The following is a 27,219-nucleotide window of genomic DNA, read 5'->3' on the forward strand; positions in this document are numbered from 1 at the left end:
CCTAGGGGAGTGGGGATCCTGAGAATTAAATGGGCCCCCGGAGCGCCGAAAAGACGGGCCCGTCCGTCGCCCCCGCAGGCCGCAAAGGGACCCCGCTCCCGGGCCGGCAGAGCCCCGCCGAACCGGGCCCCCCCCGCTCCGCCGGGGAAAGCCCCAGAGGCCTTTTCCGCCCGCGGCCGCCCCGCACTCACCCCGGCACTGCCGCCGAGGACGCCCCGGCCGAGGGGAGCAAGAAGGAGCCGCGGCCGCCGCCGGAGCCAGGCCCGGCTGGGCTCTCGCAGCTCCGGCCGGCTGCAGGGGACAGACACCAGTAGCCCGGGGCCGCGGCGACCCGGAAACACTCAACCAGGAAGTGACGTCTCTCGGAGGCGGGTCCAAAGGGAGGCCCGGCTGCGGCTACGCCCTGGGCTGGGGTGAAGCCGTTGCTCGCCGGCGGCGGAGGAAGAAGCGGGAGGCGGAAGAGTGAGCAGAGAGACCGCGGAGTCCCGCTTTGGGGCCTAAAGGCCCACTGCCACTGCTGGGACTGGGACCCGGAAGTAAACGGGCCGGAAGTGACGCAGTCCTGGTCACAGGATGGCGGCTGGCCGGGTTGTCATGGGAACCGGTCTGTAGTCTGGAGATGGTAGCTCGGAGCTGCGATCTCAGACTGAGCGACCCGCGGCCTCCTCCTCCCCTTGTCGAGATGATCTGCGAGCTGAGCTCCCGACTGCGCCTGACCAGAAGCTGACAATTGGATCCCTCACCCCCATTTTACAGGTGGAAATACCAGAGGCTTAAAAAGAGCAAGTGAGGTGCCCAGTATCACGTGAGCCTGAATCCAGACTTAGGACTGTTGATGTTACAGGCTGTGTTTAGTGAGGGTTCCAGCTTTGCCTTTGCCACTTACCAGCTGCATGACTTTAGGCTAGTTACTTAACTTCTCTGAGCCTCAGCTTTTTCACCCGTAAAATGCAATAATATACCGCCTCCTGAGATTCATGTGAGAATGAAGTGAGTATGGAAACAGCTTATTACAGTAGTTGGCTTATAGTAATAATCTAAATACACTTTGTTTTTAAAATCTGGTTAAGTTGGGAATTCCCTGGCCGTCTAGTGGTTAGGACTCGGCGCTTTCACTGCCGTCGGCCACGGTTCAATCCCTGGTGGGGGAACTAAGATCCCGCAAGCCCTGTGCGGGGCCAGAAATAAATAAATAAATAGATAGATAGATAATAAAATAAAATCTGGTTAAATTAAAGGAAATGACTTCTCTCAGCCCTCAACTTCCTTGAATGGAAACCAGGGTTGGGGAAGACCAAACCAAATATTGCCTCCTTGCTTTGTGACCTCACCAGACACCTGCAGTGTAAACTACACTGGCATAAATTCTGGTGGCTTGTCACTTCACTTCATAGATTTGCCTCCCACCCACCACACTGACCGTGAACTCTGCTTTTGTGATTCACCACTCACTGAATCCCTAGTGCCTGCAAAGTACCTAGCACATACTCAAGACTTTGTTGAACATATTTACCATTGAACCACTCATTGTATCTCTCTAACTTACCCCAGACATTTATTGAAGACTCAGAGCCCACTCCATGCCAAGTTCTCTTTCTCCAACATGGTCTTGGCTCTCTGTACCTGCCATACTCTTTTTCCCCTCTGGCCTCTATGCCTCTATATGCTGTTCCCTGGGTTTGAATGTTCTTCCTTTCGCCTCTTCTCTTCCTTGTTTTCCTGGCTTCCAGCCCCAGCTCAGTCCTCACATCCTTTCTGAAGCTTTCTCTGATTTCTCCAGGCAAAGACCCACCTTCCTCTGGTTTCCCACCCCATAACACTGTCTTTCAATATTTTATCTCAGCTCTTACTATAAATAAGTATATATATATATATAAGCATATAAGCATATACTTATATATATATATAAAGTATATATATATAAAATATATATATATAATATATATAAATATATATATAGGGCTTCCCTGGTGGCGCAGTGGTTGAGAGTCTGCCTGCCGATGCAGGGGACATGGGTTCGTGCCCCAGTGAGCCATGGCCGCTGAGCCTGCGCTTCCGGAGCCTGTGCTCCGCAACAGGAGAGGCCACAACAGTGAGAGGCCCGTGCACCGCAAAAAAAAAAAAATATATATATATATATATATAATATATATATAAATATATATATATAATATATAAAATATAAAAAATGTAAAATATAAATATATATATATATTAAAAAAAGAAGCTCCAGGTCTTGTGGGGGGTGTCAGGTTTAAGCATATATATATGCTTATATATATATATATAAGCATGTAAGCATATACTTATATATATTTATATATATATATATATATATATGCTTAAACCTGACACCCTCCACAAGACCTGGAGCTTCTTCTTTTTTTTTTTTGCACTACGCGGGCCTCTCACTGTTGTGGCCTCTCCCGTTGTGGAGCACAGGCTTCGGACACCCAGGCCCAGCAGCCATGGCTCACGGGCCCAGCCGCTCCGCGGCATGTGGGATCTTCCCGGACCGGGGCATGAACCCGTGTCCCCTGCATCGGCAGGCGGACTCTCAACCACTGCGCCACCAGGGAAGCCCTGGAGCTTCTTATTTATCTGTGTTTCCTGTGAGCTCTGTACATGATCAGGAGGTGCCCAACAGATGTTGCTTGATTGCAGGATTCTCCCTCAGCCTTGGGGTCCCCAGCTAAAGTCAGTGGGTCTTGTCTCAGGAGTCAATGACATAATACATGGGAGAGCATTTGGAGAACCAGCAACCAGCTATTCAAACAGCAGCAATTACTATATTTAGCTGTTGCTGTCTGAGCATCACTTAAAGTCTTCGTATACTTCAGCTGTTATCAGCTCATGTTTAAGCTTCTGTCTTAATCACCTGTAAGGTGATGGTGTTTACAGGAATTCCAGCTGAGAAAAACTGTCCTACCCAAACCCTCTGCCTTTGCAACAACTCAGAACTGTCCTTTGGAAACTGTTATAAGACTGCATGAGGCTGCTAATAAGTCCCTTCCAGCTCTGTGGTTCTGTGACAGCAAAAAAGAAAACAGATTTTAAAGAAGGCTTTACCGGTAGGAAACCCTGGCCATTGATTCTCGGTGACATTTCATATCAGAAAAATACCAAAGTCTCTGAAGGGAGCCATGTTTCTCATCTTTTAGACAGGGCTGGGGGTCTGAGAGTTCTCTGCTTGGTGACATGGAATCACAGGAGCATCCTTTTCAGATTTTATTACATAATGATTAGCAGATTATGTAACAGTCATGTAACAATGATTAGGCACCTCTACTTTCTAAAAGCCAACAACATGAACCATCTACCTACTTCTTTCTATTTTTTAGTGGTTTTTTTTAATCACAAAAGTAATGCATGAATTCTAATGACACAGACGTGTAGAGCAAAAAATGAAAAAAAAAAGCAAGCCTATGACCCATCAATTTGATTTCTTGTAATCTACCAGAGAAAAAGCATAAGTGCACAAAGAGACCTGTTGCATCATTGTTTGTAATGCAAAAACAAAACCCAGAAACATTCTAAATGTCCATCAAGGGAATGGTGTAGCCCAGTATAATGACTACTATGTATCACTTAAAAAGGATAATGTAAACCTACATAACTCTGCAAGACATATTTTAGAAGGAAAAAAGAGAGACATACCCTGAAATGGAAAACAAAACTTCAATTGATACTATATATTTTCTAAGGGTGCGTATGTATGTATGTATATGTATGAAGCCAACTGTGGACAATAATGCAAATACAGATCATGTTTTTTACATCATTCTACAAATACATATTATATGATTTTTATTAATATCTTTCTCCCCTAGAAGTCAGTTAGCTCTGTGAGGACAAAACTAGTATACCTGTTTTGCTCACAATTATATTACTACTACCTGCCCTACTATACTACTACTAGTAGCACACTCATTAGAGAACATTTGTTTCCAACTGAAATTTTCATTGAATGCCTACAATGTGCCAGGATTGATGTTCGATTTAAGGGGCAGAGACAGACACAAGCAAGACAGATACAGTCCTTGCCCTCAAGGAGCATACAGCCTCCTTATCAGAAAGAGAATATTAAGGGACTTCCCTGCTGGCACAGTGGTTAAGACTCCACAGTCCCAATGCAGGGGGCCTGGGTTCAATTCCTGGTCAGGGAACTAGATCCCACATGCATGCCGCAACTAAGAGTTTGCATGCCACAACTAAGGAGCCCGCCTGCTGCAACTAAGACCTGGCACAGCCAAATAAAATAAATAACTATTTTTAAAAAGAGAGAATATTAATAAATTAGGAGTAGGATGAACTAAAAACCAGTGATTCAGGATAGAAGGTGGCGAGTGTTATGAGAGGGATAGAGAGCTTAGAGAATGGAGAAGTGACATCTGAGATGGCAAATTGGGGACAGCCTCAAGGAGGAGGTGGCATTTGCACTGGGCTTTGAGTGACTTGGACATGTAAGCATGTCCAGCTTTCCTTCCAGCTGGAGGGAAGAAAGCAATAAAAAGTGAGGACTGGAAATTGAAACTCAACTGCCTACAAGCATATAAGGTAGGCATAACTAGTACTAGAGTACTATCATCTCATACTATATAGTACCAGAAATTAGTAGTAATGTAATACAACATAGTACCTGGCTCACAGTAGGCGTTCAATAAATACTTTAGTGAGAAAATGAAAATTATTGAACCCCTACCATCCTCCAGCTGATTGTTGCCAATTTCCCAGCTGATCATGATCAGATATTCAGGTTTCTGAAGAGGAGCTAAAAGTCCAGATTTTTAAGTGAAATTTTGCAATTATAAACACTATATGTAGATATAGTTCCTAGTTCTGTCTACTGAGTGAGCCTATGAGAAATGACACCACTGTTAGAAAAAAAAGGGGGGGGGAATTCCCTGGCGGTCCAGTGATTAGGACTCCCTGGTCCCACTGCAGGGGCACAGGTTCCATCCCTGGTTGGGGAGCTAAGATCCCACAAGCCACGCAGTACGGCAAAAAAGAAAAAAAGAAAGAAAGAAAGAAATGACATGCTGTAGCAATAAGCACTGACCACCCATATCTTGCTTTCTAAATACCATTCTCCACTAAAATGAACCAAGCCTTGGAGAAACAACTGATTGTCAGAGCTGGGGCAGGGAAATTACAATGTGAGGCTGGCACATCTTATTGAGCCGGAAAGTAAGGAAGTGCCAAAAGAATGATGGGACTTGTGAAAAGAAGCCAAAAGGCCTGAGTTCAGATCCCAGTTCTGCCACTTTCCAACTATATGTGACTTTGGACAAGCTAGTTACCTTGCTGGGCCTCAGTTTCCTTATCAGCAAAATGGGGTTAATAGAACTAACTACCCCCAAGGATTGAATGAGCTAATACAGGTGCCACTGCGGAGTGATAGTTCAACACAAGCTAGCTAGGATTATTTTTGACTCAGACTCATGGGGCTTGCTAGGCTGGGGTGTACAGTAGGCCTCAGATGTTTGGGCAACGTGGTTGTGCTTGATGTCATTCTGCTCAATCCTGGGCACCTTGCATTTATGCTGCTCAGAAGAGTAGAATTTACAATATCCAGAATATATAAAGAACCCCTAAAAAGAAAAAAAGAACTCCTACAATTCAACAACAAAAAGACAACTCAATTTAGGGACTTCCCTGGCGGTCCAGTGGTTAAGACTCCGAGCTTCCACTGCAGGGGGCACAGGTTTGATCCCTGGTTGGGGAACTAAGATCCCACATGATGCAGGGCGTGGACAAAAAAAAAAAAGATAACCCAATTTTAAAATGGACAAAAGACTGGAATAGATATTTGGAATAGATATTTCTCCAAAGAAGACAGACAAATGGCCAATAAGCACATGAAAAGACACTCAACATCATTAGCCATTAGGGAATGCAAATCAAAACCACAATGAGATACAACTTCACACCTACTAGGATGGCTATAATTTATTTATTTATTTATTTATTTGCAGTACGCGGGCCTCTCACTCTGCTGCGGCCTCTCCCGTGGTGGAGCACAGGCTCCGGACGCGCAGGCTCAGCGGCCATGGCTCACGGGCCCAGCCGCTCCGCGGCATGTGGGATCTTCCCGGACCGGGGCACGAACCCGTGTCCCCTGCATTGGCAGGCGGACTCTCAACCACTGCGCCACCAGGGAAGCCCCTAGGATGGCTATAATTAAAAAAAAAAAGAAAAGAAAAATAACAACTGTTGACAAGGATGTGGAGAAACTGGAAAACTTGTACCTTGCTGGTTGGAATGAAAAATGGTGCAGCTGCTGTGGAAAACAGTTTGGTAGTTCTTGAGAAGTTAAAAAGAATTACCATGTGACCTAGCAATTCTTGTCCTAGGTATATACCCAAAATAATTGAAAACATGGACTTGAGCAGAATATTGTACACCAATTTTCATAGCAGTATTATTCACAATAGCCAAAAGGTGAAAACAACCCAAGTGTCCATCAACAGATGAGTGGATATACAAAATATGGTATATCCACACAATGGAATATTATTCAGCCATAAAAAGGAATGAAGTTTAGACACATGCTACACCATGGATTAACCTTGAAAACATTATGCTAAGTGAAAGAAGCCAGTCACAAAAGGACAAATATTATGTGATTGCATTTACATGAAATGCCTATTATAGGCAAATTCAGAGACAGGGACTTCCCTGGTGGCACAGTGGTTGGGAGTCTGCCTGCCATTGCAGGGGACATGGGTTCAATCCCTGGTCTGGGAAGATCCCACATGCTGCAGAGCAACTAAGCCCATGCACAACAGCTACTGAGCCCACGCTCTAGAGTCCGCGTGCCACAACTATTGAGCCCATGCGCTGCAATTACTGAAGCCCGTGCACCTATAGCCCGTGCTCTGCAACAAGAGAAACCACCGCAATAAGCCTGCGCACCACAATGAAGAGTAGTCCCTGCTTGCCGCAACTAGAGAAAGCCAGCGCACAGCAACAAAGACCCAACGCAGCCAAAAAAAAAAAAAAACCAACAACCAAAGGACAGAAAGTAGATTAGACATTACCAGGAACAACCATAATATCCATTTTTCAGTTTTAGTTCTTATCGGATCTTGCTGACCCTTGATATAATACAAATTGTAAAATGCTGTGCAAAAGCAATGAGCTGGCGGAGTGACTGATGAACTGCAATTTTCTGGAAGCAGCCTTTTTACGTGGTCACCCCCCGTGTCTTCCCTGTTTATATCCAAATCATTCTCTGCCATAATTCCAACACCTATCAGGATACCTGACACCTAGAAGTTATTGGTTAAATAGACATTTATTTATTTATTATTAATTTACTTATTTATTTGTTTTTGGCTGCGTTGGGTCTTCATTGCTGTGCACGGGCTTTCTCTAGTTGTGGTGAGTGGGGGCTACTCTTCGTTGTGGTGTGCGGGCTTCTCATTTCAGTGGCTTCTTTTGTTGCAGAGCACGTGTTCTAGGAGCACAGGCTTCAGTAGTTGTGGCACGCGGGCTCTAGAGCGCAGGCCCAGTAGTTGTGGCGCACGGGCTTAGTTGCTCCGCAGCATGTGGGATCTTCCCGGACCAAGGCTCGAACCCATGTCCCCTGCATTGGCAGGTGGATTCTTAACCACCGCGCTACCAGGGAAGTCCCTAAATAGACATTTACATGCCAGTGTCACTCATGTTAAAACTCCTTGCAATCTGAGACTATGTCCCTTTTTTTCCCCCCAGTCTTTTTTTTTTTTCTTTTTGGTTTTTACTTCCATGCTAAGTACAGTAAGCCATAGAGGTAGGGGCAGTAAACATTTAAGGAACTGTAAAGAACAAGGGAAGCCATGATCACCTAGTTGAGCCAGGCCAGGTGAGCCTGTGAGATACTCCTGCGCCCCCTAGTGGTGCAGATGGGAATTCCTCCTGGCTCTCTTACCAGTTTGGCAATCTTTTTTTTTTTTTTTTTTTTTAAGATTTAATTTTATTTATTTTTGGGTCTTCGTCGCTGCGCACGGGCTTTCTCTAGTTGCGGCAAGCGGGGGCTACTCTTCGTTGCGGTGCAGGGTCTTATTGCGGTGGCTTCTCTTGTTGCGGAGCACAGGCTCTAGGGTTCGCGGGCTTCAGTAGTTGTGGCACGTGGGCTCAGTAGTTGTGGCTCGTGGGCTCTAGAGCGCAGGCTCAGTAGTCGTGGCGCACGGGCTGAGTTGCTCCGCGGCATGTGGGATCTTCCTGGACCAGGGATCGAACCTGTGTCCCCTGCATTGGCAGGCGGTTTCTTAACCACTGCACCACCAGGGAAGTCCCCAGTTTGGCAATCTTGAAGAACTGGATGAAATCATCTACCCATAAATTAATAAATGTAGAAATGCATAATGGTGTAAATTCTTCCTACTTTAGATAAGCATAGTAATAAATTTTAAATGTGACCTGAGGTTGAGGGGACTCAGGGTTTCTTGATTTGAGGTCATGTCTAATTCATCTCAACTATTCTCCCACAGGACCTCATACACCATTGTTTATTTTTTTACTTAAAAAGTAATGCATGAACTTGATAGGGAAGAGAATGACAAGTAAGTCTTGCTCCAGGCCCAGAACCTAGGCCCCAGGCCCTCAGTTTCACTTCCTGATAATAGCCACTTGTACTAGATTCTCTGGAATCCTTCCAGTAGGGTAATCAACTCATCCTGCTCTGCCTGGGACTTTCCCAGCTTTAGCACTGAAAGCCTCACATCCTGGGAAACCCCTCAGCCCCAGGCAAATTAGGATAGTTGGTCACCCTACGTCCCAGAGACATCTATTCATCATACACAAACATATACACATATTAGTTGCATTACTCAGCATCCTGGTGTTATTTTAATCAAAACTATATTTCAAAGATCATTCCTTATCAGCTGTATATTCATTTAACGAATACTTATGGAGCTACCTACCATGCTCTAGGTACTGTTTTAGAAGCTGAATATACAGTAGTAAACAAAATGGGCAAAAACCCCTTTCCTCATGGAGTTACCATCTCAGTCATTATATCTGTTGTATTAAATCACTTCGCTATTATGATCAATGCTGTCCTGGACATTTGTGTGTACGTATCTTTCCTACATGTCAGTGTGAGTTGGTCTATAGCAGCACCGTCCACAGAACTTTCTGTGATGACGGAAATGTCCTCTATCTGCTGTGTCCAGTATATAACCACTAGCTACGTGGGCTATTGAGCTCTAAAAATATGACTAGTGAGCCTGAAGAATTGAATTTTTAATTTTGTTTTTTAATTTACATTTTTTAATGTAAATAGCCACAGTATTGGATGATGCAATTCTGTGGGAGAAAGTCCTAAAAATAGAAAAGATAAATCAAAAGATGTGTGCTCTTGTAAATTGGATAATTATAGGCAAATCTCCCACGAAGAGGTTGTATTAGTTATCCGTTGCTGTATAACAAAAGACCACAGGCTTAGCAGCTTAAGCAACACACACTATGTCACAGTTTCTGTGGGCAAGAAGTGTGGGCATGGCAGGACTGGATCATGGCATAACAAAACATTACAGGAGCAGATTTCCCATTGATTTTCCTTAGGATCACTATTTAGCTGAATAATTTTTTAAACCATCTGTCACCACCCGTCTACCTCACTGCCTATTAGAAACCATGTCTTTCTCCTTCACACCGTACCCCCGGCACCAGAGGGCCCAGCACAAAGTAGGTCCACAGGGACTCTTTGTTGCCTCAATGAATGAGTCTCCCTTGGCAGTAAAAATCAAGTTTGCAAAGCCTTTGAGCAGGACCCCTTCCCCACTCCAGGCTCTCATCAGAACCCCAAGAGGGTCTTAGATGATGTAGGCCATCTGAGAGATGCTGCCAAAAACTAAAGAGGAAGAGATGATTGTGGGAAACACTTTCCTCAAGAACATTAAGGGAAAACGGGAGGAGAAAGATCCATTCATTTGACACACATTATTAGGTTGATTGTTTTTGAAAAACAGTCAGTGTGATTGTGAGGAATGAGGGAGGGCTGGCAATACATTTGCAAGCTAAGAAAGGGAGAGTGGGGACATTTTCACGGAGAATGCCCAGAAAAAAAGGAAGGGATATTGCACATTTAGTCTAGTCTCAACATTGACCAGGGCTGGGGTTGGGGGCCAGGGGCGGGGGGGCGTATAATGTAGGTTAGTGGTTCTCAAAGTACAGTCCTGTCCAGCAGTGGCTGCATCACCTGGAAAAAATGTTAGAAATGCAAATCCTCAGGCCACACCCTAGATTTACTGACCTGCTGAATCAGGAACTCTGGGGGTCTGCCCCAGCAACTCTTGTTTTCAGAAGCCCTCCAGGTGGCTCTGATGCACGTAAGAGTTTAAGAACAACTGGCACTCTTAAATGCACAGGTACCACAGCCAGACTGCATGGGTTCAAATCCTACCTCCAGTTTTCCATCTGTGTTAAAAGATAATTTAATCTCTCTGTGCTTCGATTTGCATAGTTGTAAAATGTGAGTAGTAGAACCTAAGTCACAGCTTGCTCTGAGGATTCGTTCATGTAAAGTGCTTAGAATAATAAGCACACAAAAATTCACTATTAATATAGTATTATTTCAATCCTGTCCTCCTGTCTCTGTGACTAAGTGTACGAGCTCATGGAAAGTTCATTTCAAGAGCCCAAACTGGAGGCACTCAGTGGATTTGAAGCCCGGGTCTGGGACTCCGCTGCCCTCACCGTCCTCCCCGCTCTCATACAGGGTCTGGTGGCAGCTACAAAGCCAACACATAGGGCTTCCCTGGTGGCGCAGTGGTTGAGAGTCCGCCTGCCTATGCAAGGGACACGGGTTCGTGCCCCGGTCCGGGAAGATCCCACATGCCGCAGGGCGGCTGGGCCCGTGAGCCACGGCCGCTGGGCCTGCGCGTCCGGAGCCTGTGCTCGGCAACGGGAGAGGCCACAACAGTGAGAGGCCCGCGTACCGCAAAAAAAAAAAAACAAAAAACAAGCCAACACAAAGGCTTATAAATACCCACAACACACCTCTGCCCGCACTAAAGCACCCCCATCCCTGGAGAGGAGAAAGGGCACTCTTGGCTGGGAACAGGTCAGATACACAGGTGCCTGGCATAGGAACAAGAAAAAGAAATGGTAAAACATAAGCATTGGCCCTCTAGGGTTGCTGCCTACCCGCCAGGTTATTCGTTTGTGAAAAGATGCCCACATGGCAAGCTAAAAATAATCCTCCTGCTGCCAGCAGGTCAAGCAAAATCAACCCAGAGGACTGAGAATGGGACAAATGAGGCGCAAATTTGCATTCAATTAATCTGGTTTAGCAAACGTGGTTTATTTGTCCTGTGCAGACTCCTTACTGTGAGGGCTTTGTAGCCTTTCAGGGTGGAGTTTAATTGATCATTGACTTTCCTGGTTAAGAAAACCACACAGACTTGTTAGCAGAGCCTGCCTTTTAAAAAGATGTAGCTTTTGTTAAGTGGGCTATATACAAGAGCCAATTTGGTGCAGTGAAAAGTGGAGAAAGTTGAGATTCAAAACATCTGGGTTTTAGGCCTGTTCCTTTCAAGATTGAGGTTTAGTCTCTCTCTTCAAACCCGAGGCTCCCCATCTTATACAGAGCTGGAGCTGGACCCCATGGCCAGGAGGCATGTGGACACAATTTTAAATAGTTTGACTCTAAGGGAGATAGAGATTACTTCTGCTTTCACTAGGAAGTCTCAGTGTGGTGGTAGTCTGTCTCCAGCACCTCTCTAATCATGCTTAATCTCCCTTTTCAGCGGCAACAGTATCCAGCATGAATTTATAAGATTGTATTGTTTCCATTTATTTTTCCAGTGTCCTGTAGAAATGTGATACTGATTTTCTATTTGTAGCTTGGGAGTGATAACAGATCTCCCTTTAAAATTTGTTTGCTGAAGTTTAAAGAAAGAACAACTCGATTGAAGAGAAAGATTCAGTAATAGTGCATAAGTAAATTTTAAGTAATAGTAATAACGATTTAAATTTGGGAAACAGTGGCTGAAGCACAAAGCCTGTTCCACAAAGTCAGTCTCTGGATCTGGCTCCACAGTTTCCAGATTTCCCTCCCTCCCTCCCGTCAGAGAGGCCAGGAGGCGCGGCCCACCCACTAGCCCCGCCCCCAGCCCGACGCACGTTCCACAAGACACGCCCCCAGCCCGACGCACGTTCCATAAACCACGCCCTCAGCCCGACGCACGTTCCATAAGCCCCGCCCTCGCCCCGCCCCCTAAGGCTCCTCCTTCTCGGCCGCCGTTCCTCTGCGCTCAGCGGCGGCAAGATGGCGGCGCAACTGCAGGAGCGTGATGGTGGTTCGCAGCTGGCAGGGCCTGCGGCGGAGGCCGACCCCCTGGGCCGTTTCACGTGTCCCGTGTGCCTAGAGGTGTACGAGAAGCCGGTGCAGGTGCCCTGTGGACACGTGTAAGTGGAGGGTCAGGGGCCGGTTGGGGGGGGTGCCTGACTGGGAGGAAAATGGAGCCGAGGAGCGAGGCCTCGGCAGGGAGGGTCTCGAGGCGGGAGCGGGAGGACATGGAGTTCCTGGAGGCCCGTGGAAGTTGGCGGAGTGGTCTTCTCTTCCGCCCTGCTTACTCCCAAGTATCCTGCTCTTTTGTTGAGCGCCTGCTGTGTTACAGGCAGCCTGCCAGGCTCCTTCCACGCGCGGTGGTGGAGTCGCTCCCTGCTGGGGGCTTGGTAGGGTCTAAAGTCGGCTCTTGGGGAGCCAGTTTCCCTTAAATAGTCTGTACGTGGCCCCTGAAGTACACTGTTGATGGCGTCATGTGTCCAGCTGTGCCAAGTAATGCTAACGTTCACTACAGTTGGGGAAACGCCGGACTAGACCAAAAGAACAAAAGGGAAGTCTTGATGTAGATCTGACCAGTCTGTCCTTCACTGTGAAAGAGGTGGGGAGTTGGCAGATAGGGATTGTTAGCATTCCTACTTGGGTACGAGGTTTGTTTCATTGTATTTGAAATTATAAAGCCTCCATATTGCTAATAGACTGCTTATGACGACTGAAGGAGATGTGTGTGAAAATGTCCAGTATAGGTTCTGGGGTAGGTGCTTTGAGGTTGGCTGGGTTTGAATCTAAGCCTTGCTCCATCAGACACACATCAGACGCTTAAGTTGAAAGAACTGTAGAGAATGTGGCTACCTTCCTCTTGCTACTGGAAGTTGGATTTTCCTCTGTGGCCTTCCCCAGTGCTCGTCACTCACGGGCATCATCTTGGTATTGGTCTTAGGACCCCTCTGTTGGTCAGTAGGCACAATAGGCACCTACTGGACCTCATGGGCATTCTTACTTCTGCAGCATGCAGGGGAAGAGGGTTGGAGGCCATCTTGCAGGTGAGGGCACTGAGGCTCACTTAGGGCAGGTTCACCATTGTCTACTCTCCCCAGATGGACTGCAGGTGTCTGTTTGCCAGTTCAGAGAACAGTTGGCACCTGGCAAGGGCTCTTCAGGCACACTGACTGCTGTTTGCTTCTTCAACTGCACCAAGCTCTTTCTAGCTTCAGGCTGTTCCTGTTTGCAGTTCAATTAGCCTGGAACTCTTGCCCCATTTGCACCTCCCCCGTCACTCTCCCAGATCCTTTCCAGACTTCAAGTCCCAGTTTAAGTTACCTCCCTTGTCACCATCCCCATTTAAATTACCTCCCTGCTTCTTTCCTGGGGCTTCTTTCTCCACCCTTGCACAGAGCAAAACTTAGGGATCACGAGGGCAGTGATCTGATCATGTCTGTTTTGCGCCTCTTTCTGTCCCAAGTGCCCAGCGTAGTGTCTGAGCAACCATCTTCCAATCTTATGTTCAACTGGCTAAAATATTTGTGTGCTCACTATGTGCCAGATTTGGGGGCACAGTAGGAAACAAGGTGATTCTGCCCTCATGAGTTCACAGTCCAGTGAGTTGATGATAAGTAAGTACTAATAATGCTCAAACTTTTGTCAAAACTCATTGTGCAATGGGAAGGTATTATAGAGATCAAACCTGGGGTGGGGGGAGGGGGAGTGATCAAGTAAGGAACGAATGAACTAAGAAATTAGTGGTGGAAGCAAACTTTGTGGAAGTTGAGTTGGAGCCTAGGTAGCTTTCTGGTTGAGCCCTCTTTTCCTTGGATCAGTCCTCCTTATTATGTTTACCTAATTTTGGATTAATTCAATGGATTTCATTTACAGTTAACATTTATAAAGAGGATTGACCCAGCACAATTTGCCAACTGAAGAGCAGCAAAATGTGAGGTTTCCTTGAGCCAGATGGACCTTTCCTAGGTCAGAGGTCAGGGGGCAGTACTGGGATTCAAACCTTGGCTCTTTTCTATACTCACCATACTAGCTCCGTGTGTTCATCCGTTCAGTGCTGATTAAAGACAGATGGCTACACCTCTGTGAGGGCAGCCAAGTCTCCCTTAGCTCCAGCCAAGTGCTTTTTGCTCTGCCTGGTTGATTTTTGCTAACTTTTGTGCTTGGAAGTGAGCATCACTGCAGCTCCGGCTGCGTGGGGCATTGAATTTTTATAAAACTTTATTTCAAGCCCTGAATTTTGCATCCCCCTCCAACTTAGTGAAATACAGCTGGAGAATGGCAGGTGGCTAGTGCCCAAGAGAAGGATTTTCTAAGTAACATTATAACAGGAAGTGGAGCATCTAGAAGGCTGAACAAGAAAAACGCCCATAAATAGGAAATGGAAACTAAAAGCCAGTCCAAGACACAGGGGCCATTTAAAAGCAGGCTTGTTCGTCGGGCATGACTCAGGCACAGAGTGGCTTGTGAACATTGACCTTTGAGCTGAATCTCGGTGTATGCTTGAAGGGAGCCTTTGAGCCGCTTTTATCTACAAGCTGGGTTTGATTTCATTATGCTCTCTGGGATCTTCTGTGCTCTCTCGGGTTACTCTATTGATCTGCCTTTGAGAAGAGGTACAACAAGTGATGGCCATAAGGCCCCATCTGCCTCTTTAACCTCATCACTTATCCTCTCCCCGTGGTCTACCACATCACGGCCTCAGAGACCTTCCTTTCTACCTTTTGGTTCCCGCTTTGCACTTGGTGTCATCTCTGTGGAACTCTTTTCATCCACGTCTGTGCGGCTCTCCTCATAATTTTAGGTCTCAGCTCAACTGTTACCCCCTTAAAGAAGCTTTCTATGACCCCCTTCCCCCGCCGCTGATCTCTTTGCCTTGTTTTATTTCCTTCATATATTTAATTACTATCTGAAGTTAACACTTGTGTTTTCCCCTACTCTGGAATATAAGCATCATGATGACAGGAATTTTGTTTAGTTCACCACTGTGACCTCGGTTGTGAATCATTAGACCCCGTCACCTTCTCCCATCCTGGTGTAGAATTTTGTCTAGCAGCATTTAACATCTAGCTAAATAACAAAAAGGAAGAAAATTTTTAGAGACAGTAAAAAATGGTCAGATGCACAGATTACCTTTGGTTATATGTCCTGAGTTCTTCCTGGCAGATTTTGTTATCTTGTCTGTCAGGTTGAGTATGTAGCCAGGGTATTTTCATGCTTTATTATTCCTTCCTTCTCTGTACCGTATCTGAGTATCACCACCTGTCTAGGCTTCAGACAGAAAGTTGGTCATCTTTGACTTCTTTTCTTTTCCAAATTCAATAAATTACCAAGTCCTACTGATTGTACCCCTGAATCATTTCCTGAATTCTTTATTGCCTCACAGTTTCTTGCCTTTGGCCATCTGTTTGGTTTCTACATCAAGTCTTTTCTGTCTTTCCTCATCTAAAAAATGTTTAAAACTGGCAACTCTATTGTCCATGATAGCGCCAGAGTTATTTTTCTAAAACTTGAATTGGGTCTGGTTGCTACCTTGTTTTAAACACCTGGCTCCCTACTGCTTATGAGGAAAGGTGTTAAACACTCACGATGCATCTGAGGAAATAAAAGTCTAAGTCTAAGGGCCTGGAATATTCTTCCCCTCCTGTACCACAGAACTCTTTCTTTTAAGGCTCCTTCGCGGATGCTGCCTCTGATGTCTTACCAGCTCTGTCTTTCTTGGGTCACCACTGTTGCCCTTGACTTTGTGTTTCCATAGTGCTTTGCATTCACCTCTAATGATAGCTGTGTCTGTTTGTGGTGCATTTCATATGTGCTAGACACTGTAGTAAGAGTTTGCTATGCTTAATCCATCCTCCCAACAATCCTAGAAGTAGGTACTACAATCTCCACTTCACAGGGGAGAAACTGAAGTTCAGGAGGTCCCACCAAGATCCCTCAGCGGCAGGGGCTAAAGTCTGAAGACTGCACCGTAGCACCCTCTTCCATGTCATGGGAGTTTGCATTTATTTCTGTTACTGGACCTGTGTGTTCGTTGCAAGGAACACCCTCCCCCCCTTTTTCTTGCCCAGAAGGACTCAGTATTTGAATCAAGAGCAGGGAGCAAGTTGTTTTTTATTCATTGATGTCATTTTAAAACTTTATCCATTTTTGTTGTCTCCACGACGCATGACGCAGGTTCTCTGTATGTCTTGTTCTAGCTTTTGCTCTGCATGCCTGCAGGAATGTCTGAAGCCGAAGAAGCCTGTCTGTGGGGTGTGTCGCAGCACTCTGGCACCTGGCCTCCGAGCCGTGGAGCTCGAGCGGCAGATTGAGAGCACAGAGACTTCTTGCCATGGCTGCCATAAAAATGTATGTGGAAGTAAAACGGAAGAGTCAGTGTCTTTCTATAAGATGGGTAAAATATAGATCTGTTGCCACGTTGTTTCGCGCGACTAAGTGACTAACAGCACGTGTGCATGCTGGTTATCTTTGGCAGTGGCTGTGCTGTTGCATTTTGGTAACCTTAATTGGTTGTGGTGGGGGATTTTTTCCTTTAAGAATTGGTTTAGTATATTACATAGTTTAGCTTTGAAAGCCATAGAAATCAGTTGTCCCAGTTTTTTCCTGCAAAAGACCCATTTTCCCAAAGCAGCATACACAGTTTTAATTAGAATATAATGACAATGATATTTCTTAATTTTTTAAAATATAAAATGAAGTCAGTGACTCAAAGTTACCTGCTGCAATGAGTTTGAGGGGAAATTTTTTTTTGGGGGGGGCACGCCACCTGGCATGCAGGATCTTAGTTCCCCAACCCCATGGATGGAATGCGCGCCCCATGTAGTGGAAGCATGGAGTCTTAACCACTGGAACACCAGGGAAGTCCTGAGGGGAAATTTTATAATGTATATTACTGAAGATATAAAACTTGTTCAACTTTTTAGCACTTGGCAAGGAGGAATTGTAGTGCAAAGGTCAATATGAAGTCATTTGATTGTAATAGCAATATCTAACATTTGAAATGCATCCATACTCTTTTGTATGACCATATTAGAGTCAAGAATATTTATTTTAACATCTGTTGTAACTGCACAGGTTACAACATTTTATTTTCAGAGAGATATACACAGCATTATTGGTTTTAAAATCATTATGATTTTATTAATTCCAGACAACACAAAAATATAAACTAATGTAGGCTTGTTCCCCACTCCAGAGATTACCTCTTTAAAAATGCTTCAGGGCTTCCCTGGTGGCGCAGTGGTTGAGAGTCTGCCTGCCGATGCAGGGGACACGGGTTCGTGCCCCGGTCCGGGAAGATCCCACATGCCACGGAGCGGCTGGGCCCATGAGCCATGGCCGCTGAGCCTGCGCATCCGGAGCCTGTGCTCCGCAACGGGAGAGGCCACAACAGTGAGAGGCCCACGTACCGCAAAAAAAAAAAAAAAAAAAAAAAAGCTTCAATTTAGAAGGCTGCAAAACATCTTTCTGCCCATTGACAAACACACGTGTGGGATTTCTACAAAATAAGATCATACTATAGTATATATTTCTACAAGTTCTTTTCACTTTTGAAAACTTTTTTTTTTACTTAATGAATTATTTGACATCCTCGCATTTTAGTTTCATTACTTTAACACCTTAATGTGGATAGCCATAAAATGGATATACCTTACCATTTCTTTCCCTTCAGAGTGATTTAGCACTAGGGGTACACAGTGGCTGCAGTTCTGAGTAGGGCTCTTTCCCATCCCTTATAATTGGGAGCTCTTTGATAGACAGCTTGAGGTCAAGTTCTTTAGCTGGAGATAAGACAGAAAGAAGCATCATGGTAAGCCAGAGCTCCAATACTGAAACATATTTTTCCTTGTAGTTTCTTTTGATTTAGAAACTCAAGATACTGAAATAAAGTTTCCTGTTACCTTCATCTTTATGTATGCATGATGAGTTTTTTAAAATTTCTGTATGCGTTTGATTTTCTTCATTTAAAGATGAGTCATTGTATCGTATTATACCTCCAGAAATGTTTATCTTCCCGTTACCTCCTCTTCCTTCATTCCTTACACTTTTTCTTTCTTTTTAGATCACCTGTGATGAAGCACTCTTCTGTGGGTTTTCTTTTCTCTTTCCATCTTGCAAAGACTAGATTTTATTAGAGAAATAGAATTCAGATTCTGGGTTTTTTGGGTAAGATCATTTATCACAATCTGGTGATAGGATATAATTGTTTAACTAGGATTACTAGCCTTTATCCCTTTTACGTAAATCATCACTTTTCTTTGCCGAACTTATAATGGAATGTGGTTCTTGGCTTGTGTAAGGAGATTAGTTTAAGTGCTAGTGTGGAAAACTTTAAAAACTTCACTGGGTTTGGAGTGTCTCTGTGAGCAGAGAGCATATCATGAATAAAGCAAACCTCTCTGAGAGTGATTTTAGAGTGGAAGCAGATATCCTCGTTTGGTCAAGTAAAACATCAGCCTTGGTATTAACAGAAACCCTGCAACAGTCAGAGTTTCAGTCCCATCAGCATAGCCAGGAGTCTGGTGAGATTATTTGCCAGGGTGATACAGGTCTAGTTTTCATCTTGCCTTCACTTTGGGACTATGTTGGACTGGGTACAAGTTCCTGACTAACTTGTGGGCTCTGATTCTTCCTACTTAAGTTCTTCCTATCCAAGATCCGTGCGCATGTGGCTACCTGTTCCAAATACCAGAATTACATCATGGAAGGTGTGAAGGCCACCACCAAGGATGTGTCCCTTCAGCCAAGGTAAATGACTCTGTCACTCTCTTAGGTGGACGTCTTTCTTCATGAGTTCTGGAAAGTGGAGGTATAATTGTTATGCTGGCTAAAGCTGACGTAAGGTTTTGTTTTGGGGTCGGTGTGGAGAAGGACTCTCATGTTCACTTCAAATATTAGCTGATCTGTTATTTTCAGTCATTTGACCTGATGCATAAGTGATCATCAGAACCCCTGTCATAACACATTGAGTGAACTTCGCTCCTTTTGGGAGGGTACAGTGATTGAAATTGTGTGGAAAGGTACTCATAGAGGGGTTTCTTCTTTTTTCCTGCCTTTCATCTTCCAGAAATGTCCCAAACCGTTACACTTTTCCTTGTCCTTACTGTCCCGAGAAGAATTTTGATCAAGAAGGACTTGTAGAACACTGCAAGTTGTTCCATAGCACGGACACTAAATCTGTGGTAAGAGTAACTCTTTGAGTCTTTTGTTTTGTTATGTGGGTTTTTGTTGTTGTTTTTTGAATTTTTATGGGAAAAAAAGTCAAACTTAACAGAAAAATTTGCAGGGTTAGTTAAATGAACTCTGTGTACCCTTCACCTAGAGTCACAGATTAATAAGATTTTACCATATTTGCTTAACCATACTCTATATACATATTTTATGCTAACCATTTGAGAATAAGTTACAAATATCATGACACTTTGTCCCTAAATAATTCAGCACATGTCTCCTAAGAAGAAGGAATGTCTTCTTAGAAAACCACATTTTTTTGTGAGTTTGATTTTCACATTCAGGAATTGTAACATTGACACAATCTAATACCTACTTTGGAATTCATGTTTAAATTTTAACAATTGTAGTGTCCTTCATAGCAATCTCCCCTGGCCCCAAAATCCTGGATCTGTGTGTTATATTTAGGTGTCATGTCTCTTTAGTCCTCAGTTTTTCCTTGTCTTTCATGACCTTGACATTTTTAAAGAGGACAGGCCAGTTGTTTTGTAGAATGTCCTTCAATTTGGGTTTGTCTGTTTCTTCATGATTACATGCAGGGATGCTACATCGCCCGGGTGTACATCAGGCGGGTCATGCGATGTTTGGTGTTCCCATTGTTGGTAATGTTAACTTGGATCCCCTGGTGTCTGCATAAAGCTGCCATTTTCCATTTCAGTAGCTTCTTCATAGTTGTGGGGAAGGAGAATGTAGATGAAATTATTAGGAAAGTGCTTATCAGTCCTTTGATATTTAATTTATGTATCAAGGCTGACATGTAGTTTTCTTTAAAAAAAAAAAAAAAAGTTTGAATTTGGTCCATCTCAGCAGTGTTACCCTTCCCTCTTAATGTGATTGACAGACTAGGTCTTAATACAACTTTCTCTATAGTTTTGTTTGTTTTCCCATTTATCTCACACTGCTTCTGTTGAACTATGTAGCTAGTTTTATGAGCAGATCTTCAGCTCCACTGCTGTAAAAGATGGTGCACAGACTTGAGAATTTGCATGAGCTTTTGCTAGTAGAATTAGGCCTGATGGCACTCTGTGTTTTTCTGTCTTAAATCTTAAGATTCAGCTGGTCTGTTTGAGAATACCTTGAATCTTTTTATTGAACTCCTTGCCAAGTCCAAATTCTGGTCAGTACAGCTACTTTTTACACTGGGCTCCCTGGACTCTTGATGTTGTGCTGTGACAGATTCCACAGATGAATCCCCCCTCTCTCTGCTTTTCCTAACTCCCCAAACTAGGGAACTGGGCTGGCTTGGCCCAGCGAGCACCCTGTTTTCAGCCAGGCCCTATTGCCGCTAGGCACACACACACACTGTCTGGTGGCTATTCTGGGCACTCTCTTTTCATTAAGTTCCTGGCATGGACTGTCCCCATCTTTTCCACAGATAATGGTGAGTCCTGCTTTTCACCAAGTTCCAAGTACCAGGTGTGTGTTCCTTTCTTCTCTGTTCGTTCTGTCTCAGGAGCTCTCTGATCTATCTCTGAGGTCACAGACTGGCAGCCTGCCTGGCCCATACACATTTTCATTTCCCCAAACTTTAAAAACTAGCAGATTTCTCAATCTTGATACTCTACATTTGAGAAATTAGAAGTTCTGGCAAGAGTTGGCTGGCTCTGAGTAGTGCTGGCCCCTCTACATGGGATGGCTCACAGACATCCTGCTTTGCTTGTTGGCCTTTCCCGCCAGGTTCCTGTGAACACTTGAGCGTGCACCCCTCCTTCTGTGTCCTTATCATTCCCTCATGCTGAGGAAAAGGCTCCTTTGCAAGTCTGCCTCTTCTCTGCCCGCATCCTCAGATCCAGGCGGAGGACTGAGACTAGGGCCTTGCCCCGCTCCTGAGGCTTCCTCTCCCCACCATGTTTCTCCTGTCACCTTCAGCTTTTCTCTCTACCCGCTCCTAACACTTGCTTTCCTTCAGACATGCCCGATCTTCCCTGTCTAATTGGTGGGAGGAATATTTGATCCACTGTTTTCTCTATATAGCCTGCAGTTTCTCTTTTCCTTCAAGCTTTGGTTTGTCAGCTGCTGCTGTCTCTTCCATATTCTCTCCTTTATCCCTTTGGAGTCCAGCATCCACTGCTGGCATCACATTCTCCATGGGCCCAGCTGGTCTTCTTAAGTCCTTGTTTTCTCTCACCTCGCTGCAACTTTTAAAATTTGTTTCTTTGTATGTAGTCAGTTCCTTGTATAAGAAGTGGACTGTGGGGCTTCCCTGGTGGCACAGTGGTTGAGAGTCCGCCTGCCGATGCAGGGGACACGGGTTCGTGCCCTGGTCCGGGAAGATCCCACATGCCACGGAGCGGCTGGGCCCGTGAGCCATGGCCGCTGAGCCTGCGCATCCAGAGCCTGTGCTCCACAACGGGAGAGACCACAGCGGTGAGAGGCCCGCGTACCGCAAATAAAAAAGAAGTGGACTGTGGCCCCTTCCCCTAGACTCCTGGTTCCCTCTATACCATCAGTTATTCAAGTATTTTTTTATATTCTTGCAATGTAGTTTATGTTTGGCTGTGATAAATGCATTATATTACCACTTGTCATTTTTGTATAATAGAAGTAAACCCAGTGTAAAAGTAAAACACCATACCATGCCTGCCAACCTTTCATGAGATCAGTCACACAGAATTGATTATTTTCTCTCAAAAATAAACAACCTCATCATTTGATACTAATACCCATCCTTCTGAGATCTGTATCTTTATTACATAGATGAGTGTTGAGGTTTCTGAGGCAGATGCCAATCTGGAATGGCCATCACACCCCAGAGCCATCTGGGATGAGCCACTTCTCAGCCGCCATGTCTTGAGATTCATCTGCATTAAACTTAGTAAATCCCCACTCCTTGGAGATGCAGATTTTCTGGCGGCCAGGGCACCTGAACTTGGCCCTGCATAGGGCCTCAGTCACATGCTCCTTGTTCTGCAGCTTGGTGTGGATGGGCATGATGACTTCGCCAATGTGGACTCTGGCTACTGTGCCCGAGGGCCTTCCCAAGGCACCCTGTATACCTGTCTGGAGCCTAGACTGAGGACAGCCTGAGGCCAGACATTTTCTTTTCCTATGATTCCAGAATAGCTGCTCAGTACACATTCTTTGTCTGCACTAAGCATGATATGTTCTATGAAAAACACCCCAAAGCCAAGTTTTCAGCTGCTGCAGGATGTTTCAGTTATGGTTCTTAATAACTAATTACTAATTGAAAGAGCAAATGAGCTTTAGACACAGAGACACACACACACCACCACCTGCCCCCACTACCCATTTTCCATTTTAAAGTTAGCCAGATAAGCTCAACTGTTTTAGTAATTATGAAAACTAAAACGGATGTTAAATGACAGAGCTACTCAAATTCATTTCCTCCCACTGTCTCCCCTGCGCCCATTTCTGGAAGTGAATAAGTGAAGAAACCAGCGTACCACCCACGCGAAGTGGATTGCCCACACTGTGAAGCTGGTTAGTGCAGAACTGGTTTAGGAGCCCAGCGCCCTGGCTCCTAAACCAGTTCTCTCTTAACAGCATCAGAGACACCTCTGTCGAGTGCTTATTGGCCTCTGAGTAGTGCTCAACTGTGTGTGTGGAAAATACAAAATTATGTCATCCAGAGACATTTCTAGCTTTCAAATGTATGATTCATGTATGTCCTCCTTTTTTGTCCCCCTTTGGATGCAAGTGACAGCGCATTTCTACACACTGTAACCAGTGTTGTTGACATCTGTCCACATCGGTACATGTAGATCTGATTCTTTTTTAATGAGCTTCTCAGTTTTCCATTACTTGTCTGTACTATGATTTAACTGGTCCCTTATTGATAAACGTCAAGGTTACTTCCAGACGGAATCAGAAAATTTGATTAAAGACTGGATATTAAATCCTACTAAAAAAAATTGTTGATCGATGGGTGAGATAATAAATAGTACTGTATTTGTAAAGGGAAACATATTTTTAGGACTGTTTTGAAACAGTTAAGGGTGAATTGTTGTGTCTTATTTTTAAATGCTTCATTTTTTGCTGAAGTAAGTATACCAAACTTAAATCTAGGTGTTGGGGATAAGGGATGGTTTATCAAACTATTATCTACTTTCCTATAGTTCTGAAGTTTTTCATAGTACATTTGTAAAGGCTGTCATAGATTTTAACATACCTTTGCCTATATTTACGTATGTCTGAAAAATAAAGTCTTAGCCTGCAGCCAGTTAAGCCGACCGTGCTCTTTTCTCCGTGGGGGCCCGGTGTGCAATGGCTGCAAAGAGCAGCCTCCTTGGTAGTGTATGCAGCCTGTTGCCTGTACGGGTTGCCCTAAGGGACCTTGGAGACAGCCCTTTCCAGTGGACATTCGTGTCTGGCCTCAGGCCGTCCCCAGTCTAGGCTCCAGACAGGTATACAGGGTGCCTTGGGAAGGCCCTCGGGCACAGTAGCCAGAGTCTTCCGTTGGCGAAGTCATCATGCCCATCCACACCAAGCTGCAGAACAAGGAGCATGTGATTGAGGCCCTATGTAGGGCCAAGTTCAGGTTCCCTGGCCGCCAGGAAATCTGCATCTCCAAGGAGTGGGGATTTACTAAGTTTAATGCAGATGAATCTCAAGACATGGCGGCTGAGAAGTGGCTCATCCCAGATGGCTCTGGGGTCAAATACATCCCTAATCGTGGCCCCCGGACAGAGGCACTCGTGAAACCGTGGCCCTGTCCTTCCTCACTGAGGCCCATCAGTGAATCCCACGTCCTAACAAAAAAAGAATAGTAATAAAGTCTTAGCTATGGATTAATTCGGTCAAAGGTTAAGTACACTGATAATTTTGATAGATATTGCTAAACTACTCTGTGGTATCTGGTACTGCAACCTAATTTTTTGTCCCTTTTTTCCCTCCTCTGGCCTCCTGAAATCGCCCTGATTATTTTGTCTCTGTTGAAGCCTCACTTCCTTCAGCCCTTGGTCCTCTGTTCTGCCCCTTTCCGTCTGCAGAACTCCTGAAATGTCAGTGTTTCAGCCCTTCCCTTTGGAAGCCTCCTCCTCCCCAGACTCTGGTTCTGATCATGCTCTCCTCCACAGCGCCAGCCGCCTGCCTAGCTCCTTCACCATTTCACACTTATCTCATGTCAACCCCCTTTGTCACATAGCTTCCTTGTAGATGGTGGGGTTCCATCGTCAAGCCAGACCGCTTATGCCTGCATCTCCCCGCTCCCACTCCTCTCTGCCCCTCGCCGTGAGTTTTCCATTCTAGCCAGACTAATCGGCTGCTTGCCATGTACCCTTCGTCTTTCCAGATACCTCCCGCTCTTCAAAGCCCAAATCATCCTCTTGTATGAAGGCTCTTTAGCCTGAGCCTCCTCATCTGAGCATTTACTTTATAAAAATAGCACATAAGGCTGTGTTTTACTTCCTTGGGATGTCGCTCATCTGTCATTTCCTTGGTTTTCTTTGTGCTTTTAGATCATTTTGTGTGCTGGGTTGGAAGGTCGTAGTCTAGGCTCCTCCTAGGCTGACACAGTGTTCTCACCTCAGGCGGGGATCAAAAATGGGTGGTATCATGGCCTAAGCCTTTTGACTCGAGTAGGAGACTGACAGTGTCTTCTGGGATGTGAATGTGCACTTGAAGATGTGACCAGACCCTGGACTGGTGGTCAGGGAAGCTGTCCTGGAAGAAAGGTGGCAGGACACAGGCCACAGAGGGCTAACGTCAGCTCAGATATCTAGTACCTAATACTGTGCTTCTTTATTGACAGGTTTGTCCGATATGTGCCTCGATGCCCTGGGGAGACCCTAACTACCGCAGCGCCAACTTCATAGAGCACATCCAGCGCCGGCACCAGTTTTCTTACGACACTTTCGTGGTGAGTCTGGAGCCTGGGCTCTAACTCCTTCCCCCGGGGGATGGCACAGCTTCCTCCCTTCTCTTACCTGGAGAACTGTGGGCCCCCTTGGTGAGTTTTGTCACTGACGTGATGGGCTCCCTGGAATGACAGCTGTGTGGTATTTAAGAAGATGAACTGGCTAGTCATCTAGACTGAGATATAGTAAACTTGCTTTTATTTTATGTTCTCCAAAACTTTTGTCTACTTCGGTATGTGTTTTCTTCCTGTTATGGAACCTGGTTTAGGATCCTTAAGCTCAGGTGCCCACGGGAACCAGGCAAGTAATGGAAGTGATTCTGCTAAGGAATTGCAAGCTGGGCGGTGTGTGACTCAGGTAGTGCAGCCAGCAACGCCAGCTGATTGTTGTTGTGTGGAAAGACAGACACAGCATTGCCAGGCTCCTCCCGCCCCAACCCCAAGAAGCTGGAAATGCAGAATTTCATATGACGTATCCCAAGTTTGTTTTAAAGTACTTCAGGTCAAACGAAACACACCAGCTAGCCAAATGTGGTCATCAGGTTTACATCTTTCTCTAGAGCTGCGTGGTTTTGAAGAGCACACTGTTGTCTTGGCATTATAGTGGCAGATAAATCTGGCCAACTGTTTAAACCTTTTATTTACATATACAGATGTCAAGTTAGGATTTTAGAATAGTATTCAGTTTTCTTGTTTGTTTGTTTTTTTGCTGCATCAAGTCTTCGTTGCTGCACTGGGGCTTTCTCTAGTTGAGGTGACGGGGGCTACTCTTCGTTGCACTGCGTGGGCTTCACATTGCAGTGGCTTCTCTTGTTGAGGAGCACGGGCTCTAGGCGTGCAGGCTTCAGTAGTTGTGGCACGCGGGCTCAGACTCGCGGGCTCTAGAGCGCAGGCTCAGTAGTTGTGGCGCACGGATTTAGTTGCTCTGCGGCATGTGGGATCTTCCTGGACCAGGGCTCGAACTCATGGCCCCTGCGTTAACAGGCAGATTCTTAAGCACTGCGCCACCAGGCAAGCCTCAAGTATTCAGTCGTAATGACTGTGTTTCAGGACCTGAGAAGGAAAGCATGACTCCTTCCTGAGTTGTCATAAAGAGTATTTTACTCTCGGCCTAACAGAGTGTCTAAAACTCAAGACTTAGACATAACTGTCGTTTTGTTAAAGATGAATACAATTCCCAAGTAGATAGCTTTGCCTCATTGAGTCAAAAAGGCTGCTTTCACTTCAGAGCGCTCCAGGTCTGAACGCTTGGTCTGTGTCAGGCTTCACTCAGGTGCTCTCTGGTCCCCACCCTCCCGTCTGAGGGAGCCGTCATCATGGTCAGCGTCAGGATGAGGCAGCCAAGGCACAGAGAGATCAAGCACTTTCCCAGAATCATGCAGCCGGCATCGCAGACCGTGGAGCTGGCCCCTGGCCTCTGGCCCCTCTCCAGAGCCACTGCTCACATGCCCTGCTTCTCCGACTGAAAGTGAGTTCTTGCAGCTGCTCACAGTTGGCTGAGGCTGAGCGTCTTTTTTGCCCATAGGATTACGACGTGGATGAGGAGGACATGATGAACCAGGTGCTGCAGCGCTCCATCATCGACCAGTGAGCAGGCTCTGCTGGGGCTCGTGTTCCAGAGCTTCCATTACGTGTTCAGCGGGAAACGTGTGACTTCTCCACCTAAATGTACAATAGACCTGGAAGTGAGCCGTGGTATTAAGACAGGGTCACTTCCGACGGGGAACAGGTCCCCAGATCAGAGCCCTCCTTCCTTTGGGCTCTTCCCCTACTGTTTACCCTGCTTGTCACATGTCTGGTCTTGCTCCTCAGCCACGTCCTGCAGCTTCTGCCTCCTTTTTTGGAAGGGAACCCAGCTTCTCCACCTGTCCTTGTTTCACATTTGAGCCTCGTGTTC

General features: G+C 45.4%; 1 protein-coding gene across 1 annotated transcript; it reads left to right on the forward strand.

Moving 5' to 3' along the window:
- Positions 1 to 12,259: 12,259 nt before the first annotated feature.
- RNF114 (ring finger protein 114) lies at positions 12,260 to 26,913 on the forward strand (the record flags this gene model as incomplete). The annotated part of the gene is made up of 6 exons (XM_079718712.1): positions 12,260 to 12,399; positions 16,474 to 16,624; positions 18,918 to 19,024; positions 19,344 to 19,458; positions 25,218 to 25,325; positions 26,848 to 26,913. The coding sequence occupies 6 exons, from the start codon at positions 12,260 to 12,262 to the stop codon at positions 26,911 to 26,913; spliced, it is 687 nt and encodes a 228-aa protein (XP_079574838.1).
- Between the last annotated feature and the right edge of the window lie 306 nt (positions 26,914 to 27,219).

Source organism: Hyperoodon ampullatus (assembly GCF_949752795.1).
Source record: "Hyperoodon ampullatus genome assembly, chromosome: 14".
In the NCBI taxonomy this organism is placed as follows: Eukaryota; Metazoa; Chordata; class Mammalia; order Artiodactyla; family Ziphiidae; genus Hyperoodon; species Hyperoodon ampullatus.